The sequence below is a fragment of the Zingiber officinale genome, chromosome 4A, assembly GCF_018446385.1.
Source record: "Zingiber officinale cultivar Zhangliang chromosome 4A, Zo_v1.1, whole genome shotgun sequence".
Classification (NCBI taxonomy): domain Eukaryota; kingdom Viridiplantae; phylum Streptophyta; class Magnoliopsida; order Zingiberales; family Zingiberaceae; genus Zingiber; species Zingiber officinale.
In genome coordinates this window covers 142,035,777-142,057,125 of record NC_055992.1, presented here as the reverse complement: position 1 = coordinate 142,057,125, position 21,349 = coordinate 142,035,777, and the positions used below count along the sequence as shown (strand labels likewise).

Below are 21,349 nucleotides of genomic sequence, written 5' to 3'. Positions count from 1 at the left end.
TAAGAAAAATTAATTAAAAAAATTACTGATGACAGAGCATGCAAAGCCGCTCTGTCATTTGAGGGACGGATGAGAGGGAGGTCCATCCCTCATGTCACGTCACTAGTGGAAGCTCAAGGAGCTCCCATTGGAGATGCTCATAGGACATCCACAGTTGTAGAATCTCTCCAAGAGCTCCTTCGTTACCACATGCACCACGTCAAAAGTAAAAAAAAGCTAACACATCTTTCTACTATCAAAAAATATCTCAACAACTCATTCACGGGCACCGCACTTTTCATTATATATATTTCTCTCACCTTCCTATTCTACAATTATATATAACTAAATTTTAATAAAATTTAAATTAATCATAAATTATTTTTCAAAATATTTTAATAATTTTATTTTTTAGATCAGAAATAAAAATATTTAATAAATTTTTTAAAAAAACAACAACAAAGAAGGAGCCGCTTCCTTATAGTTACACGAAGGAGCTCCCTCCACTATGGAAGGGAGCTCCTTCGCTGGAGCCATGTCAATGGGAGCTCCGGATGCTCTTAACTTTTAGGGTGCGTTTGGTTGGGGGTTATCCTTGATAACCTTGTTTATCCATCCAAGGTTATCAACAAAAATCCTGTTTGGTTTAGGTAATCGATGATTCCCGAGTAATGCTCTATGCCCGACACGTCAGCAAAAGGGGCATGCAACCAGGAATCGGAAAACCTCGGAAAACTGAGATTTTTCTTGATTCCAGGATTATCGATTTTTTTTACCCAAAATACCCTCGGATAAAAGAAAAATGTGAAAAAAAAGTAAAATGCAAAGAAAAAAATATAAAAAATAAAATAAATAAATAAATAAACATAATTTTTTTAAAAAAATAAAAAATAATAAAAAAATAAAAAATGGTAAAAGAAACTTTAAAAAATAAAAAAAATAGAAAAAAAATAGGAAAAAATTAAAAAATACAAAAAAATTAAAAAATAAAAAAATATTAAAAATATAAAAAACGTAAAAAATTTTAAAAAGTAAAAAATAATTAAAAATGTTAAAAAAATTAAAAAAACTAAAAAATTGAAAAATTGTAAAAACCCCTAAAAATTTTAAAAAACCTAAAAAATAAAAAATAAGTAAAAAAATATAAAAAAAACTTTAAAAATTAAAAAACATAAAAAAGCAAAATAAAAAAATATATAAAAATAAAAAAACGTGAAAATATAGTAAAACATAATAGAGTTTAAATAATAATAATAATAATAATAATAATAATAATATTATTATTATTATTATTATTATTATTATTATTATTATGTATAGTTGGTTTTGTAACTAAGGGTAATCTAGTAAAATACTAAACTAGGTTATTCATTAAAACCTTCAAACAAACATGTTTTTGTTGCATTACCTAGATTGAACCAAACAACATTTAATTATGTTTTATTCCCCATAACTTTGGTTATGTGATTACCTAGTAATCACATAACCAAAATTATACATGATAACTTAAACCAAATACACCCTTAAAAAAAATGGAACAATATCCACTACCTCGCATTAATGTGGGGCATAAATGTGGGTCATAACCGGACTCGATTTCTAAGCTCCATCTCCCCATTCGACATAGACAAATTCTTTTTGATTGCATATAATAATGAAATAAATAATCATAATAGGCAACTTGAAGAAAAAAAATTAAAAATCATTCCAAATTAGCACTTCAGCATTTAAAAATAAATAAATTAAAGAATAAAGTGACTATAATAATTAGAGATATGATTTCTTTATTATTTGATAGTTAATATTTTCTATTTGGATAATAAATAAAAACTAATTATATTTTTATTAAATTATTATTTATTTAATATATTTATTTACATATTTATTATTGTGTCAAATCCAGAAAAGGAGCCCAGAGTTATGTAATTTAATCATATTAAATTATATTTTTCACTGTTCTTTACGAGAGAGCTTACCCTCATGACGAAGCTTGTGTTTTATTCATCAGCTGTACTACATCAGGTGACAAAATACAATTGCAACCAACTTGTTCATAAAACTCCAATTTCATGAAAAGTCTCAATGTGCCCGCTTATGCTCAAAGAAGCCTCTGTCCAAATGCTCTTCTACCCAATGAGTTAATGAAGTAGTTCTGAAATGTGTTTGTTATATTTCTATAACAAATGATATGGCCTTTAATTTGCTCATGTTGAATGGCAAAAAAATTACTCATGCATGGATTATCAAGTCAAATAATTTGAAATATTTATGATCAATCTGCAATTTGATTGTTTAATCTCCTACTTCAACTAATTAGCTAAATCGAATTAATGTCAGAATCCACATGTGATTTGCTCAGTACCATTGGTAAACCATTAACCTAGAGACCTTTAGAGATGATAATAGATGCATAAGCCCACAATTCTAACTGCAAGGCTTTGAACCAATGAGAAGTGAAACATCAACATTGCCTCAGACTTGTTAATTAACATGCCCATCTCAATTACATAGCAATTCGTTTATAGCAAACGGCAGTTTCAATAATCTTAGTAATTAATCTGCACAAAACTTTCAATATAGTATACAAGGAAAAAAAATTAAGTTCAATTTGCATGTGTGCTTAAAAGTAGTGATTACCTTTAACTGTTTCTATTTATGTAAGAAAACAGAAACATGTTAGAAATAATAACTGGAATTATTCAGCAGCATCGCCTTATATAATGTAGATGTTCAGACTATCCGCAGCAAGTTTTCTTCCAATGCCCACAGCAAGTTACTCTTCCTTGGACAATGCAATATTTTCATTTGTGCAACTCCGCATAACAGATGAATTTAAAGATTGAAATTTCTCGTAGTACTATATGTAAAGAATTTTTCTGGCTTCCAAATGAAAATTTCAGGATTGCTTTAAACAGATTTCTTGGAGCTTGAACTGCTTCAAGGGTGGAGGTCTTCATCGCCTCTTGAAAATGTGAGGAACAGTGGCCAGAAAACTACCAATCTATTCAACCAGATGCTGTTTCTTGCAGATGCATCCAGGTAGAGGATTGGCATAGAAGAACTCTTCCAACTTTGGAAACTCTCCAGGCTCCCTGAAATATGGAGCTCCAACTCTATCTTCATGTAGGTTCTTAACCTTTGAGCTAAATGTCTTCCATGAAATAATCCCATCATCAAACTCATCAACTAGTTTTATAAAGTTCATCCTACAAGATAAATACCGATTTTAGATTGGGCAACCTAACCTAGGGAGAAACAACAGAGATCTATTCATAAAAAATAATGGTAGAACTGTAAAGTGACAAACATAATCAAAGACAATAGGAATTATATTTAAGAAACAGATGTTACTAAGGCCAGATGGAAGCTGCCCTATTTACGCAAACAAAATAACCAAATATGATATCACTACACTAAACTATGAAAAAGCATGTGCAAGAGCACTTTACACGTCTATATTGACAAAGAAAAAATTGGCTTAACATGGTAATTCTACTATGTAAATGAATAAATAAATCCATGACTTGTTGAAGAATGCAGATTGGTGAAATCTAAGATAACAAGTTTGGAAAAATATGCATGCCTCTTGATGAAAATTAACATATTGCCATGACCTTCAGCTTGTTGTTGCTTATACATATGCTTGAAAAGTTTAAAATGAGAAAATTTTCATTACCGATCTGGGTTGATTGTTTTCCTGAAATTTTCAAACCTCCTGTGGCCCTGCACAGCCTTTGCCATATTTCCATCATAGGTGTAAAGGAAAGCATCACTTTCAAGAGCAACAATATAGTCCAAACCAGCCAGCATATTTTGGTGATCCCGTAACGGTCCAAGTTCTTTTTCTGATAGCAAAGTTGCATGTGAAAATATATTTGGGAAGTCATTAAGTAGATATTGCATGCTTCCATTTCCATAAGCTTCACCAGCAACCAAGTATATTTTTGTGCTTGATGGAAACCCAAGTGCTTTTAGAAGGAGGGCAGTCTCTCTTGGTGTTAAAGGGCAGCCACCTAAACTCCTCCGTTCAGTTCCATTGATTTCCTTCTCTTTCCAATGACTTACTTCATAACGCATCTTTCGAAGTTCATCATCTTCTCCAGAAGTCAAATTGAAACTACAACCAGTAAATGCCAACATGTCCTTTTCATATCTGGCAAAAGTTGAGAGATCCTTGTAAAAGTTATAACAAGCTGGGAGTACACATTTTTTTTGAAAAGTATAAATAGAGTACTTTACATGCATGTCTATTTTGACTCTCAAGGCCAATAAAATTCTTCAGGAGATGATCCCCTATAAGAATTTCATGGGAATAAGATTGAAATTATGTGATTGGCAAACGCAAACTGAGTAAACTTGGAAACCAACAACTAAAGTTTAGAATCTATTGTTTATGGATTTTGTTGGGAGTGATTTATATAGTAAAAGATTATTTATATAAGCAAGTATATTGAATTGCAAATGACAAGGGCTGTTAATTTGGAATTCCTAGATCAGGGTTTCTTCACCAATCTCGATGAGGGATGCTGCAAGTTTGATCTTGTTGAAACTAAGGTCCTCCACAAATGCAATGTTTCAAGATAAAAATATAAAATTGCTATCTTTACTACAGCTCAAACTTTTGGGAAAAAGTTACTACATCAAGTTTAACATGATAATAGAGCAGAAGATCTAGGATCTGGATATTACTAGTTTAAAAAAAAGGTATACCTCTACATTAGGCTGAGCATGAGGCTTCATGTTTAAGTAGGGATATTCCACCCATTAGTCCCACATGGACAAATACAATGATACAATATATAAATATAAAATTTGTTCCTTTCTTAACCACTCAAGTTTATGGGAACAATGATTAGCCAATCAACTTTAGCACATTTAATGATACTACTTACCTTCATCTAACCATCTTATAGAAAAACTCTAATCTCCCTCCATCCTACTACTTTTGCTTCACCACTCGATAATGAGCATACCTTCATTAGCAATCAATTTTATTCAAAGTCAAAGTAGGTTCCATCCTCTAATTGCTAGTTTTTAAACGATGTTCTTAGGCCAAGCACAATTGGGTCTCCCTTAGAGTAGTTCATCCGGTGTCATGCCCAATTGGATACTATTGCAATAGGGTCATACAAGGCACAAAAGATAGGCCAAACCCTGGCCTAGCATTAGGTCAAGCACGGCAGGTAAAAGTCATGTTTAAACAAATCTCTAGAACACTAAGATAGTAAAAAAAAAAAAAAACAAGATTGCTTATAACTAATCTGTAGAGCAAATGGACATCTTTTTATAGTTGTGTTGAAATAAAGAGTTTTTAATATTCATTATATTTCAGGAGAATTACATATGCTTATATAGCCACACAACCCTAAGCATCAACTTATTAACAAAAGATAAAAAGACTTATCTACCCTTGCTTCTCACAACACTCCCCCTCAAGTTGAACATATATATCAAACATGTTTAACTTGCTAAGAGAAGAGTCAAACACAACTTGGGGTATAGCTTTTGTAAACATATCAGCAAGTTGATCCTCAGACTTAACATAAGGCAGACATAGCTCTCCAGAATCAAGTCTCTCCCGAATAAAGTGACGGTCAATCTCAATGTGTTTAGTCCGGTCATGTTGTATTGGATTATTTGCAATATTGATTGCTGCCTTGTTGTCGCAATACAACCTGAGAGGTAATTCAACTTTTAATCCTATGTCTGTCAACAGAAAACTCAGCCACAACATCTCTGCAAGACCATGTGCCATGGCTCGATATTCAACTTCAGCACTGGACCGTGCACAAACATTTTGTTTCTTACTCCTCCAAGTTACCAAGTTTCCTCCCAAAAAAATACAATAGCCAGAAGTGGACCTTCTATCATCTTGAGAACCAGCCCAGTCTGCATCAGAATAGCATTTCACCTTCAGATCACCACCTCCTTTAAACAGCAAGCCTTTTCCAGGACATGATTTCAAGTACCTTAGAATCCTGTCAACAACCTTCATGTGGATAGTTTTAGGAGCATGCATGTACTGGCTTACTACACTAACAGAATAGGTGATGTCAGGCCTAGTCATAGATAAATAGAGTAATTTTCCAACCAGCCTTTGATACGTTCCCTTTTCCAGACTTGTAAGATCTTCCCCACTAGAACTAGTAAGATCATGATTTACTTCTATAGGAGTAGACATTGGCCGAGAACCCAGCTTCCCTGTCTCCTTGAGTAAGTCCAATATTTTCTCTGACATACATAGATTCCTTCTTTTGATCGAGCGACTTCAATACCCAAGAAGTACTTCAATGATCCAAGGTCTTTAATTTCAAATTCTGATGTTAACTTGGACTTAAGAGCCTGGATTTCTACCTCATCATCCCCTGTAACTATCATATCATCAACATAAACCAAAAGAATGGTAGTGCTGTCCTTTTTCCTTTCTATAAAGAGTGTATGATCAGCATTCCCTTGTTTAAAACCAAACAATATCATGACTTTGCAAAACCTAGCAAACCATGCTCTGGGAGATTGTTTAAGCCCATACAAAGCTTTTCTTAGCTTGCAAACCTTTCCTTTTGTTTCAATTCCAGGTGGTGGCAACATGTATACTTCTTCATAAAGGTCACCATTCAAGAAGGCATTTTTAACATCTAACTGAAATAGAGGCCAATCATATTGAGCAGCAAGCGAAAGAATTACCCTGACCGAGTTCAGCTTTGCAACTGGTGCGAAAGTTTCCAAGTAATCTACCCCATATGTTTGGGTGAATCCCTTGGCAACAAGTCTGGCTTTATATCTAATCACTTCACCCTCTGAGTTATACTTGATAGCATAGACCCATTTAGAACCAACCAAGTTCTTCCCCTTTGGGGGATCAACTAATTCCCAAGTACCATTTCTGTTAAGAGCCTCTATTTCTTCGTTCATTGCTTCCTGCCACCTTGAATCCCTTACAGCTTCATAATAGGAAGAAGGTATAGCATGGTTTGATAATTGTGAAACAAGTGCATGATATGAAGGAGACAAACGAGAGTATGAAACATGGTTGGAGATAGGATGTTGAGTACATGACCTGACACCTTTTCTAACAGCAACCGGAAGGTCCAGCTCGTTCATATTTAGAGGTGTGGTTGGCTCAACTGATGAGGATAACTGCTTCACAGGATCAGGAGCCAGAGCATCCGATTCAACCAGCCGATCCATAGGAGGTTCTTGCTTGTGTCTTCGTCGTTTATAAGTAATAATATCTTGTGAAGACTGTGCTCCTAGTGATGGAGCATCTTTTCCCAGTGATGGGGCATCTTTTCTATTTTCTATGACATCCAGTGGAATAGGAGAAGAAACCACTTGAGGAACTTGAGGAACGACCACTTGAGGCACAAAGAAGAGGTAATATTCTCCCCCTGAGGATGAGACTGAGGAGAATAATAAGACTCAGACTCAAAGAAAGTAACATCCTTCAAGATATATCTCGTCCTAGTAATAGGATCAAAGCACTTTTAGCCTTTCTGGCAAGTGGAATACCCTATAAAAACTCCTCGTATAGAACGAGGATCAAGTTTAGAAGATTTGGGACCAAGAACATGTATAAAACAAAGTGAACCAAAAACCCGAGGTGTAAGGGAGAACAACTCTACGCTAGGATGAAGAATAGTGAGAGGACACCGGTTCCCGAGACCTTTAGATGGCAATCGATTGATGAGATAAGCAGCGGCAAGAAAAGCATCAGCCCAGAAATATTTGGGTAAGTGACGTTGAAATAAAAGTGCACGGGTTGTTTCAAGAATATGACGATTCTTTCTCTCGACCACTCCATTTTGTTGTGGTGTGTAGGGGACAAGATGACTCATGAAGAATTCCTGAGTCTTCAAGAAAAGTATTTAGAGACTGTGTAAAGTACTCACGGGTATTGTCAAAACGAAGAATCTTCACCTTTGAGTTAAATTGGGTTTCAACCATTCTACAAAAATTTTGAATGAGACGAGGAACTTCTTCCCTGGTTTTCATCAAATAAAGCCATGTACAGTGGGTGTAGTCATCAATAAAAGATAGAAAATATCGATAGCCATCCAAAGAAGTCACAGGAGAGGGCCCCCACACATCCGAATGAACAAGATCAAATGGAGACAAACTCTTCTTTAAAGACTCAGAAAAATGTGTTCTACAATGTTTGGATAACTGACAGATTTCACATTGAAATGACTGAAGAGAAACAGAAAGGAACAGACTAGGGAATAAAATTTTCAAAGACTGAAAAGACAAATGTCCCAACCGAGAATGTCATAAAAGAATTTCTTGATGCTTAGTTCCCAAACACTTGGCTGCAGATTTCAGAGCAGATGTTGTTTCAAGCTGGTAATAATAAAGACCCCCTACTTCACGACCAGTCTCAATCGTCTGCTTGGTCTCGAGATCCTGGAAGACACAATGATCAGGGAAAAAGGTTACGGAGCAGTGCAGTTGTTTAGTAATGCTACTAACAGAAAGTAAATTAATAGAGACGGAAGGAACGTGAAGTGCAGAGGATAGGAAAAAATGATTTGTAAGTTTTATGGAACCTTTGTCAGCAACAGTGGCTTTGGTTCCATCTGCAATGATCACTTTCTCCTGCCCAGAGGATAAAGAATAAGAAATAAAGGAGTTAGCAGCATTTGTCATGTGATCCGTAGCTCCTGAATCAATGACCCAGGGGCTGTAAGAACTGGGACCAGTAACACTTAATCCCAGGCCACGGATACCTGTGTGCGCTTGAAATGGAGTAGAATCTACAGGAGTAGAAGCCGAAGATGAAGCCTGAAGCCGAGAGAGAAGATGCTGGAGGTTAACAATATCAGTAGAAGACAATCCCGTGATAGAGGACACAGAGGAACCAATAGTCTCTTCACTTTCTAACTTTTGGATAGCAATATTACTACTATTAGGAGCCTTCTTAGCATTGTGCTTAAATTTTTCAGGTTTCTTTTCCGGATATTTTTCCCAACAGAAATCTGAATCATGATTAGTTCTCTTGCAGTGCCGACAAAATCTGTCCCCTTGTCTTTTAGTTCCCCCAGGCCGAAACTTGTTTGCAAAACCAATAAAGACAGAGGTCTCCCCAATCGGAGGACCTCCCGTGGAAATCTCCTTGTTGTTCATGGTCCTTTTTCTACCTTCTTCACTTAGAATTTTGTAGTAAACCTGTTCTAGAGAAGGAGTAGGATCAAGACCAAGAATTTGCCCTTTTAAACTCTCAAACTCTACAGTAAGTCCATCTAAAAATTTAATAATTCTGTCTTTTTCCAGAAGCTTTAAATATCTCTGTGATCATCAGTGGAACTCCAATTTTCCATCCGGTAGTAGTCAAACTCATCCCACAGTCCCTTTAGATTAGCAAAATAGTTGGTGACTGACATAGAACCTTGTTCAAGTTTGAAAATTTGACTGCTGATCTGATAAGTACGCAGCATATCATGTCGACGTCCATACATCTGCTCCAGTGTCTTCTACATGTCGTACGCTATTTTGTTATGAAGAATGACTTGTTTGATGCCAGAATTAACAGAGTTAAGCATCCAAGTCATTAATTGAATATTGTCACGTCGCCAAGTGCGAAAACTAGGATCCTTTTCTTCTGGTTTCACTTTAGTGCCATGAAGAATATCAAGTTTATCATGGCCTTCGACATAAAGTTCAACAGCAACTGCCCAAGATGCATAATTTGTCTCGAACAGTTTTTCTGATACTATCTGAAGACCGGACCCTCCAGTGTCTGCCATTGTGAAAACCGGTTGTACCTGTCCTGAAGAAGACATAGGGTTCGCAGAAATCCCCGAGGTTTTGCTAGTGTTGTCCGCCATTAAAATTTTTCTGGAAGGGGCGGCGGCAGTAAACTGGGCTGAAGAAAAAGAATTCGAGAGAAGGTGAAGTGCAGGAATTCACAGCAGTTTGAAGAAGTTGCTGCTCTCCGGTGACCAGCAGATCACTGCAACTTTGCCGGTGAAGTTGGGGCGGTGGCAACCTTGTGGGCACCTTCGGGAAGAAGATCTGCACGTGGCAGAGAGAAGGGAAGAAAGGAAGAGGAAAGCTTGGTTGGCGCTAGGGCAAAGAGGAAGAAGATGCGCCAACGACTAGGGTTAGGGTTAGGGATCGGAACTTGGCTCTGATACCATGTTGAAATAAAGAGTTTTTAATATTCATCATATTTCAGGAGAATTACATATGCTTATATAGCCACACAACCCTAAGCATCAACTTATTTACAAAAGATAAAAAGACTTATCTACCCTTGCTTCTCACAACAAGTTGCTGTCCAATACTTAATTACTTATACTAAAAAAAGACCTACATACAATAAAAACAAGAACAACTAAGAAGATCATGGGTTATATGATACGAATTAAAATTTTAATTTTTTTTCTGCGGGGACTTCGTAAGAGTATTTCAGTAGATTCTTTTTAGATAAATTAGTTATTTAACATAAGTTTTAGATTCAGTAACTGTCTTGTAAGAGAATAAGGGAATTTATTCCAAGTTTGATCATGCCCATTTATGTACTAATCATCTCTTTCATAATAAAACTTCTCTTTGATGAATTCTGAGTTTGGGGCTAGATCAATTAGTATCAAAGCAAACTCAGTTAGGATGATTTAGTCCTTATTGATTGGTTACCTCTCTTGTGCACAAGCAACAATTTCCTATTTGCACAAACCTTACCCACATGACTTCTTTTCCTAGTGCTTTCACGATTGTCTACTGCAGTTCAGCACAACCCATGGCGCCGTCCAAGTTTCACCTTGCCCCCAACTGAACTCTTCAGTAATAGACCCAGCGTTAGGAAGAGCTCACCCAACAACTGCACGTGCAACATCCTTCTCCTGCACTATCTCTGCAATGCCATTCTTTCTGTAAGATCCCTACAGAAGTCAAATCACCTCTGCCAAGGGCATTTATACCAAAGAGGAAGACCTTCCCTCCTATGCATATGCATTCTATGCAGCCTATTTACATCTCCACCTAGCTCTTTATCACCAAATCTTCTCAACAACCTGAGATAGACACCCAGCAAACCTGATGTTCTACCACTAATCTTTTACCACCTGCAAATTTGTTGTTCCTTGGTGGAAGGAGGATAGAAGATATCTTCATCTCAAAATACCTCCTAACCTCTCTCAAAGCCCCAAAGTCTATTACTATAGTCATATTAACCAACAAGCCCCTTTGACATAGTGGGCCCTCGCCTCCTCTTAGTATTAAGTATTGAATTTGATCCAAGACTTGAAAGAGGATAAATCTTAAGTTCTACTTACACCCTACTTGATCTAGATCTATGTCTACCGAATTTGATGGTGAATAAGCCTACATCATCTCAATATAATTGTTCCTTTATTTCCATGCCTAGAGAAAAATAGATCATTTTCATGAGACAATTATTGATCTAGACCTAACCTTCCTAAAACATCAGAAACAGAAGAGTCCCTGATACCACAATAAAGGGAAAAGAAGAGTAGATAACATTCAAAAGTAGAGGTAAATAAAAACTAACGAGAAAGTTGCTTGTTTACCCCTAAAAAAAATTACATAACAGGTTGGACACAATACTATGCTCCAGCTAAAGGAAAAGTGTTAGAAGTTATTGAAGGTAATAGTTCTGTAAGTTTAGGCCAACATGATAGATAGTTTTTGAATGCCATGTTCGAGATTCATATATGATGTAATATATTTTTCTCTCAACTGAAGAAACAACAATCTTGGCCACAAACCCAAATAGACGTTATGATGGCAGCACTTTTATTTGTGTAATTAATCATACCTGAGAATGCATCTTCTAGGCACAAGCTAACAGGCTATAATTTAACATTGTTAGTCCTATCATTTCAGCACCTAAGCAAACTTTCATACCTCAGCCATGCAGAGAGTTTAACCATGATTAACAGAGACGATATACACATCACAATTGGATGATCAAAAAATCTAAAGTATTAATCATATCAAATTGGTAGAATCCGTGAAATTGGAGTTGCTAAGAAAATTAAAAGAGTAAAAGGCTTAAATTATTGAGATAAGAGATAAAAAAAAGATGTTCGACTATAATAATGATTCATAATATGTTATGTCATGAAATAGTATCATTAATAACAAAATATAGTTAATGAATAGTAGAACTGATTAATAAGATCAGCATAATATCAGCAATATCATATTATTCTTATTATTAGGTTACAAATATCAAATAATTATTATTTGATAAAAACATTTTAGGAATATTGAATGAAATTATTAAACTAAAAGTAAATCTTTAAGATTATTATAGATAATAAACCATTACATACTTTATCAATATAGAATCAATATTTAAAAATATAAAAAATTACTATCACACTAATCGGTATAAAGTTATTAAATAATATTAGATATGAATTTATTATTTTAGATCACAAGTTATTTTGTTGTTATTGCAAAATCAGCCAGTCAAGAAGTACTGGATTTAAGGTAGAATACTAAGATTTAGCTAGATGTTTTACTTTATACTAGAATTATCTCCCTCTCCTATATACCTATGCACTTATTTATAGTAAGATTTATCGAGCTTTTAGTCAATTTAATTTATTTTGTAGTGGAGTGTATCTTATTTCTAGGTAATTTCTTCACATCTCTACTTTTTTAAACTTACCCATCAATCTATGTAAGAATCAATTTTTTGACAATAAACAAATTGGCATTTGTCAGTATCAATCCAACTAAGGTATTCAAATTGGTATTAACCACAAAAGGGTGGAGCGGGTGGGGGTCCTTATGTATATACCTAGATCTTGACTTAACCAATACTAAGGGTTTCTTCATGTCATGTGCACACCTCATTTGTGCACATAAACAACCCCTACAGTAAGCATTACATCCTTCACCAAAGATAATCGACTTGCAATTAGTTCACTGATAGCTATAACAAGTTTCCCTTCTCCTTCAACACCAACATCATACCATACAATCAAGCTCATACAAGCCACAACTTCTTGGGTCAAGTGTAATAGAGACCCAACCTAGGATTATAAGGGAGAAACAAACCATAAAATTGTTCTACCACACCCCCCAAATTCAATCATTGACGAGTAGGCAAAAATTTACCCCATAGGGTTCTGGGTTCACAAGTTGATCTCATTGTAATCATAAAAAAATGAACCAAAAATGTGCAAACCAAACAAAATAGGAATATTAACGATCAAGAATGGCAAAAACTCAACACTTGCCTTAAATGGAGAGCAAGAAAAGGACTTCCATCATGGCGCATTCTTGAAACTAACATGGATCCAAGTTCCTGAATTGAGGATGAATATTTTAATGCTTGGTAGTCAACATGACATCTTAACTTCTGAATGGAGCTTGGGAGATCATTATTTGCAAGTCGAGTATCTGTGTGAGTGAAATATATAACTTTGTGGCGTTTCAAAAGTGGCAGGACCTCTGTTTTATAATAACTAACCTGCAACAATTCAGAAATTTACATTTCTATACAATGAAAGTAAATGAAATTTCATTGCTCAAGATTCAGATATAACCTTGGACCACGAAATTGGAGTTTTTAGAAAAGGCTCAACTTTTGTATATGCAGCAGGCAATGTTTCAACAATATGTACTTCATCCTTGAGGGAATCAATGAAATGTTTCCAATCAAAAAGATCCTTGAAACCACTGGAAAATTCAATAAGAAAAATATGAGACTTAGACTCCATTTACTGTGATAGAAATGAAGGAAAGAAAAAAAAAAAGAGAAGATTCAAATCTTCCATCTGTTGTTTATCGGAACAGATAAACTTCAAGAAGGAATGTAACAGATGAAAATAAATAAAACTTTTGGGGATAAATGGCTAGATTTTTGGTGTAATTACACTGCATATCTATTTCTTATAAACCTCATTTCTCATAAAAACAAACCCTAAATACTTCAGATGCTTAGTGCACCCACAACAACGCTACCATATTTTTTTCCAATGATATCCATGCAGGTTTTGCCCCCACTAAGTGGCATAAAGACTTGGTTGTCGTTGTCATTATTGACATCTGTGCAACTTAGATTGTGCACACAACAGTACTGCATCAAGGGCACTAAAGCCATTTGGGGATATTTAAAATTTGCATCCTTCTTGGCTTCCATCCAAGAAGCATTTGAAATCATACTTAACAGATTTTTTCACCTTTTCGCGTAACAACATCAACAAAAAATTAAATGAGATCTATCCTTACTACTTTGTATCCTTCCTATATTCTTTAGCTGCCCTATTTTCCACCTTTTCAAGTCCAAAATTTTAATAAGATTTATTTAAGGAAGCAAAACATCATCGATGACACAGTGATGATAAAAAGAAAAACCTATTGTCAGCCCAGTAGGAGTTATGATCAAGGGATGGAAGAACCAGTGTCGCTTTCATGATCTTTGCAACAGCAACCATATCACATATCTGCAGTCAGAAAATAAACTTGTAATCTTTTCAATAAAAGTTTCAGAACTCTAATTACACCAATAGGAAAGTATTCAGACCCCAAATCTCATCTGATTCAAACCTCCATTTGCATTAATTAGAATGTAGCCATTCGTTTTTGCATCGATCTCTGGTAGATAAAAGATTAACAGAGAACAGTTGATATATATCATAGACTTCTATAGAAGAGTTTGAGAACACATTAACAGAAAACAATCTTACTCTTTTTAGTTGTATGATCAATACACTTAGTGAAGTTTTCACTTTTTGGCTTGGCCCATATACCTGAGTACTGTAAAAAGAAACATTTGCATTGATATGGCCAAGTAAGGAAGAAGTTAAGATCTACAGGAAAATGTTCCTTGCCTGTGGACTATTATGAATGCTTAATGGAATGGTCTTTAAAGTTCGCTCCCTGTCACTAGAACTCCTAATAGCATGACTGCTGGTAATTTCTGAATTGAGATGTTGAGCGCGAGAGAGTTCCTAGTAGTATAAAACTAGGTTATAAGTATCATAATATCACATTTACAAATTGCATTCTAGTTTCTAGATACAGTTTCAACTGCAGAAAGTGCATAGGGTGTATGTAATATAAAAACTGAAGTAGCAAGAACTGTTTCCAAGCACTTGACTACCAGTATCTGCTTGAAAGAAGTAGCAGTACTCATAATAAGTTCATAAATTGCACGAAATAACGAGGTTTAGTCAATGAAGTATGAAAGCTTATCCAAACAAAGAAAACATATATAGAGTGAACTGAAGATGCATTTCTTCTCACTGATTACCATTCCAAGCAAAGCTTTTGTCAAATAATGCCAACTTTTAAGATTATGGATGTAAGTTAAGAGAACTAGTCCAAGTTCATCAATAAGCAGAAGTTCATGCTGAATTGCTTCCATTTAAAGTTAACTAATGTCTATTAGCATGGCAATGCAAAAAACAGTCTATATGGTGTACAAGTAATAATGAAGCAACCTGCAAACAAACATAAATCAAAGAGAGACTTTCCAGCCAAAGGTAGTTCTTTTTCTAGGATTGCAACTTTACGAGCAAGATTCCTCAACTCTAAGGTCTACATGAGTTCGAGTACATTGGATCGGTTGTTTATAGTCTTGAACTTTCGATAGAGTGAAAAATATATCATTTGTTTCATGTATATTCCCTAAATAAGAAATTAGGAGATGAGTTCACTCCGCCACTACATCTACATGAATTGAATACAAATGAGGAGGTCAAATTTCAACCTTGAGCTATTTTGATTCCATATCTTGGCTAAATAATCCAATAGTCAAATTATTAATTTAATGGGTCAACCTAGTTATCAAAGATGGAACTTCGAAGCTATTTGATAACAGTTCAGAGAAGTTATCCATCTTCGTTGCTGATCAACCATGAAGAAAAAGTTATTTTGAAGAGGGGAAGGATAATAAAAGCCTGAGAAGGCCTGATTCACATAATTTTCAATCGTTCATCTTTTTTCATTCTTTTTGTAGCCAATGTCTCCATGTCTACAGATCATCAAATGTTTTTTTTTGGACAAACAAAAGGATAAAGCTTTTGGCTTTTGGTGGTATATCATTCCAAGGGTTCATCCTCTTTATCTCTAATCCTCCATTATAATCTCCCCAGATAGTATCATCTATCAAATGCTTGAGCCTCGAGAAACAGTAAGGATAGGGCACCAAAGTGAAGCTACGAAGTAAATTCCATCTACAAAGCCACAGTTATGTCGCTCAGAGAATAAAGGGGAAAATTCACCTGATAATTCCTCACTGTGTCAGACATGCGCATAGAAAACCATCCGCTAGCAAAGATCTTCGCAACCCCGAGCACCAAGCAAACACTGATGAAAACCAAGAACAAAAAGTTGGCAACCTTTTTGCTCTCCCGAGAGCCCATCTCCACTGGGCCGCGCTGCTTCTTTCCTAGAATGGGCACGCCTAACCGGAACCGCAGGTTCTGCTGATGATGATGGAGAAGAATGGAGCCCGCGCCGCCTTGCATCCTTTCCCCCGCCGCCGTTGCCGCGGAAGGAGATTCCGTCGTGTCTCGCACGGGGCTCCCGGGATTTTCCGCAGAACCCGTCCTGGGTGAGTTGATCTGCAGTTCGATGTCCCCGCTCCCGGCCGCTGCCCGCTTGAAGGAATGCGTTCGCCGCGTCATGGATCCGGCGTAGCGAGGGCTGTTGACGACCTGGTTGTGGGTGCCATCAACGTCGTGGTGGTGGTGGTGGTGGAATTGAGGTTGGTATCCCATGGGATCCCGAAGACCAGGCCCGCCTTAGGGTATGGAAATCTCAAAACCTTTCGATTGGTTGCGGTACACGGAAGGAGAAGGGATCGGGATCGGGATCGGGATCGGGATCGAGATCGAGATCGACGGAGAGGTCGGCAACGGCGGCGAGGGATCTGAGAAAATTAGGCGATTTGCCACTTTCACTTTGGCTACGTTTGTCGTGGGATGCCCATGCTATTTAATGCTACCGGCACGGTGTCACTCTTTCGCCGGCTTTCTCTGTCCTGACTCTTGCAATCGCTAAGTGCGCTTCCACGAACGTCCAACCGGATCTATTTGTAAACGCGCATACAAATTCAAATAAATATCATTTCGTGATTGGAATTGAGTAGCAATCCAACTAACATTCAATCACAATAAATACGATGCATGTAGATTATATTAGAATTAATACTATTATACAATTTTTATAAAAAAATTAAACTAAACATCTATACTACTTATTCCTAACGTCTACGAAAATAAACATTAAATTTTAAGAATTTATATATATATATATATATATATATATATATATATATATATATATATATATATAATTTAATCAGATATTCATTGTCCCTTCATATTCTTCTCTATTCAAAACGAATATCAAATTTTTTATTAGATTTGGAGAAAACTATCAACCTTAATTAGAAGATGAGCTGATTTCTTGGTGCATATATGCAGTTGAACTTTTTAGGTAGGTCAGAGCTCATCTTGAGTAGGTTTTTATCCAATCGATTTCTATCGTGTCGATTTCGATAGTTGTCAAGTTGAGCAACGTAAGAACTTTGAGACACCCGATGAGAGGATGTATGGCTAGTGAAGGTTTCAGGGCAACAATGAATTGATAAAGGAAATTGAAAAAAAAAACAAAAAGTTAGGAGGGAGGCCAAAATGAATCTTTGTGAAATAAGTAAGAATTTGAAGGAAAAAATAAGAAAAGAATGAGATAGTATATCACAGTTTATCTCTAAATGTTGACATTATTATCTTATATAGGGAGGGAAAAGTGACCAAAATTCTTAAATGACATATCTCTTCATTTTCATCAAATGGGCCATGCTTCTGCAACTGGTGTCATTATAATCATCATGTCATCTGAGCTCGAGAGTGATTTTGAATGGTTAGACTCAGGCATGGCCGTGAGTCAGGTTGGCTTGAGTTGAACTCAACTATGAGTCGGGTTGACTTGAGATGAACTGATGAACTCGGGCATCGATCAGATTGACTTGACTCGAGTTCCATTTTGAGTCAAACCAACCTGGTCACATGTTCACGGCGTCCTATACCTATGTTGATCGAGCCCCAGACCTGCCATGCCTGGCTCCCTTAGCCACGTAATGGATTAGGAATACATAAGGAAAGCTCATTCAAGTATGGAAATACGGGAGATCTAAGCTTGAAAGGCTTGAGGGTGGAAAATTTAGCCCTCATGGAGAAGTTGCATGATGCTATCTTGATTAATCCCCTCGGATGGATCTAGTGGTTAGCACATGAGATGTTATCATCATGAGATCTGGAATTCGAATCTCGGCAAAGCCGAGGTAAATGTCTCCCTTATGTGCTAGTCACTATTCCAAAGGCTAATAACCGTCCGTGATTTACCTCCTCCGTATTGGCTCTGAGACGAGTTGGCGGGGGCACTGGAGGCGAGCGTATTCACCTTTTCACATTGATGTGTGCGACCTAAAAGGTACGCCAACACGTGGTGGTAATAAATACTTCATCACTTTTGTTGATGATAACACAAAATACTGTTATGTGTATCTTCTCAAAAGTAAGGATGAAGCTATAGAGAAATTTACTCTCTATAAGAATGAGGTTGAAAACCAGCTTAATAGAAAGATTAAGGTGGTTCGAAGTGACCGAGACGGTGAATATATGTCACCGTTCGCTGAGTTGTGTGCTGAACATGAGATCAGACACAAAACAACAGCTCCTTATACTCCTCAGCAAAACGAAGTTGCTGAGCGAAAAAATCGAACTCTAAAGGAGATGATGAATGCTCTTCTATTGAGCTCTGGATTACCAGAGTCCATGTGGGGGAAGCTGTGTTAACAACTAATTATCTTTTAAATAAGGTGCCCCGGAAAAAAATAGATAAGAGCCCTTATGAGTTGTGGAATGGAAGACAATCGTCCTACAAATATTTATGAATGTAGGGGTGTATTGCCAAAGAGTTGGTGCCTGATCCGAAAATGATTAAAATAGGACCAAAGACTTTTGATTGCATATTTATTGGATATGCACAAAACAACATTGCATATAGATTTTGTGTAAATGAGTCACACATACTGGAGATTCACAAAAACTCGATAATCGAATCGAGAAATGCCTCGTTCTTCGAGCATGTGTTTCCGTATAAGACCCAGAAGGATGCTAGCTTCTCAAAACGGGCAACCAAACCACAAGGCGAAGAAGAAGATGATGATGACGATGAACCCGTGGAGGTTGAGCCTAGATGGAGTAAAAGAGCTCGGGTAGAAAAATCCTATAGATCGGATTTTATCACTTTCATGTTGGAGAGTGAGCCCCGAAGTTAGTCAGAGGTTGTAGGCTCTTCTGACGGACCTCACTGGAAAGAGGAAATTGCATCTGAGATAGAATCTATCTTGTAAAATCACACTTGGGAACTTGTGGATCTTCCTCCGGGAAGTACACCACTATGTTGCAAGTGGAATTACAAGAAGAAACGAAGTCAGATGACTTGATCGATAAGTATAAGGCCAGATTGGTAATCAAAGGATACCGACAACGAGAAGACCTCGATTACTTTGATACGTATTCTCTGGTGTCGAGAATAACTTCCATTAAAGTATTATTGGCTATTGTCGCTCTATGGAATCTCGAAATACATCAGATGGATGTAAAGACTGCATTTCTAAATGGGGATTTAGAAGAGGAAATTTACATAGTGCAACCTGAGGGGTTTTCTGTGCCAGGACAAGAAAACAAGGTTTGTAGACTAGTGAAGTCATTATATGACTTGAAACAAGCACCAAAGCAATGGCATGAGAAATTTGATAATGTCATGAAAGAATGTGGATTTAAGATCAATGAATGTGATAAATGTGTCTACATAAGAGCCACAGAGAGTGACTATGTCATCTTGTGTCTCTATGTGGATGACATACTTATCATTGGGAGTAATAATAAGATAATCAAATCCGCTAAAGACATGTTGAACTCAAGATTTGACATGAAAGACATGGGTCTAGCTGATGTGATTCTAGGAATCAAAATTCTTAGAACGACAGAAGGACTTGTTCTTAGTCAGTCCCATTACGTGGACAAGATTTTTGAGAAATTCGCCAAGGGTGATACTGCGTTGGCACGAACGCCGATAGAAACGAATCAACATCTATCGAAAAATCGAGGTGAAAGTATCTCTCAGATAGAGTACTCTCGAGTAATTGGAAGTCTGATGTACTTGATGAGTTGTATACGACCAGACTTGGCCTACGCAGTAAGTAAACTGAGTAGATACACGAGTAATCCGGGTGTTGAGCACTGGAAAGGAATAACAAGAGTACTGAGGTACTTGAGGTATGCTCATGAATTTGGACTGCATTATACAAGATATCCTGCTGTGATCAAAGGATACAACGATACGAGTTGGATATTTGATATAAAAGACTCTAAGTCTACGAGTAGATATGTCTTCACTCTAGCAAGTGCAGCCATTTCCTAGAAATCTTCTAAGCAAACCGTAATAACCAGATCCACGATGGAATCTGAGTTTGTAGCTCTTGACAAGTGTGGTGAAGAGACTGAATGTCTACGGCAATTCTTAGAAGATATTCCACGATGGCTGAAACCGATGTCGGTGATTTGCATACATTGCGATAGTCAATCAGCAATCGGTCGGGCACAAAGTCATCTGTATAATGGTAAGTCTAGACATATACGTCGTAGACATAATACCGTTAGACAACTACTCTTAACGGAAGCTATCACTGTTGACTATGTGAAGTCAAAAGATAATCTAACGGATCCGCTAACCAAGGGGTTAATCGAGAGTTAGTTGCAAGCTCATCAAGAGGAATGAGCTTGATGTCGTTGTCAGCGATCAGTGCAGAGGACACCCAACCTATGCTGACTGGAGATCCTAAGAACTAAGTTCAAAGGGACAACTAATCTACACTGACTAGACACACTATAGGGGGGATAGCTCAATGAAACAGTGACTAGACCAGGGTAAGCCAATGGACTTTTAATGATCAAGAAGAGTAGATGACAACTCTTGAGGACCTATGTGAGAAAGAAGTGGGGCCGCTCGAAGAGAATTGGAGACACAATTCTTAGAGCTTCTCATAGAACCAGGCGTGTTCATGGCCAAGAACGAACACACTCATGAGAACTGAGTTGTATCAGGGAGAATCTTGGGTGAGATTTGTCACTACTTACACAAACGACAGTATAGTTCAAGGACATCGTGTCTATTATCAGTCAGTAAGCAACCAGATCTTTACAAGAGAAGGTTCAAAGGGTAATACAACCTATCCTATACTTGACTCAACTACTGAATGCTATCACATACCCTATCTCCATTCATGTTGGGGATTGTTGAATAAGTGTGAATGGAGAAAGAGGTGAAAGAGAAGAAGCTCCATTGTGAATGAGACTTTAGTCCCACATTGGGAGTTTCA

General features: G+C 36.7%; 1 protein-coding gene across 1 annotated transcript; it reads right to left on the bottom strand.

Moving 5' to 3' along the window:
* Positions 1-2,514: 2,514 nt before the first annotated feature.
* On the bottom strand, positions 2,515-16,990 carry LOC121971526 (O-fucosyltransferase 35-like). The gene is made up of 9 exons (XM_042522839.1): positions 16,179-16,990; positions 14,784-14,903; positions 14,640-14,709; positions 14,477-14,547; positions 14,308-14,396; positions 13,497-13,629; positions 13,188-13,420; positions 3,656-4,132; positions 2,515-3,185 (listed from the first exon to the last, which is right to left on the bottom strand). Exons 1-9 carry the CDS (start codon positions 16,674-16,676, stop codon positions 2,981-2,983), a joined length of 1,896 nt encoding a protein of 631 aa, XP_042378773.1. The 5' UTR covers positions 16,677-16,990; the 3' UTR covers positions 2,515-2,980.
* Between the last annotated feature and the right edge of the window lie 4,359 nt (positions 16,991-21,349).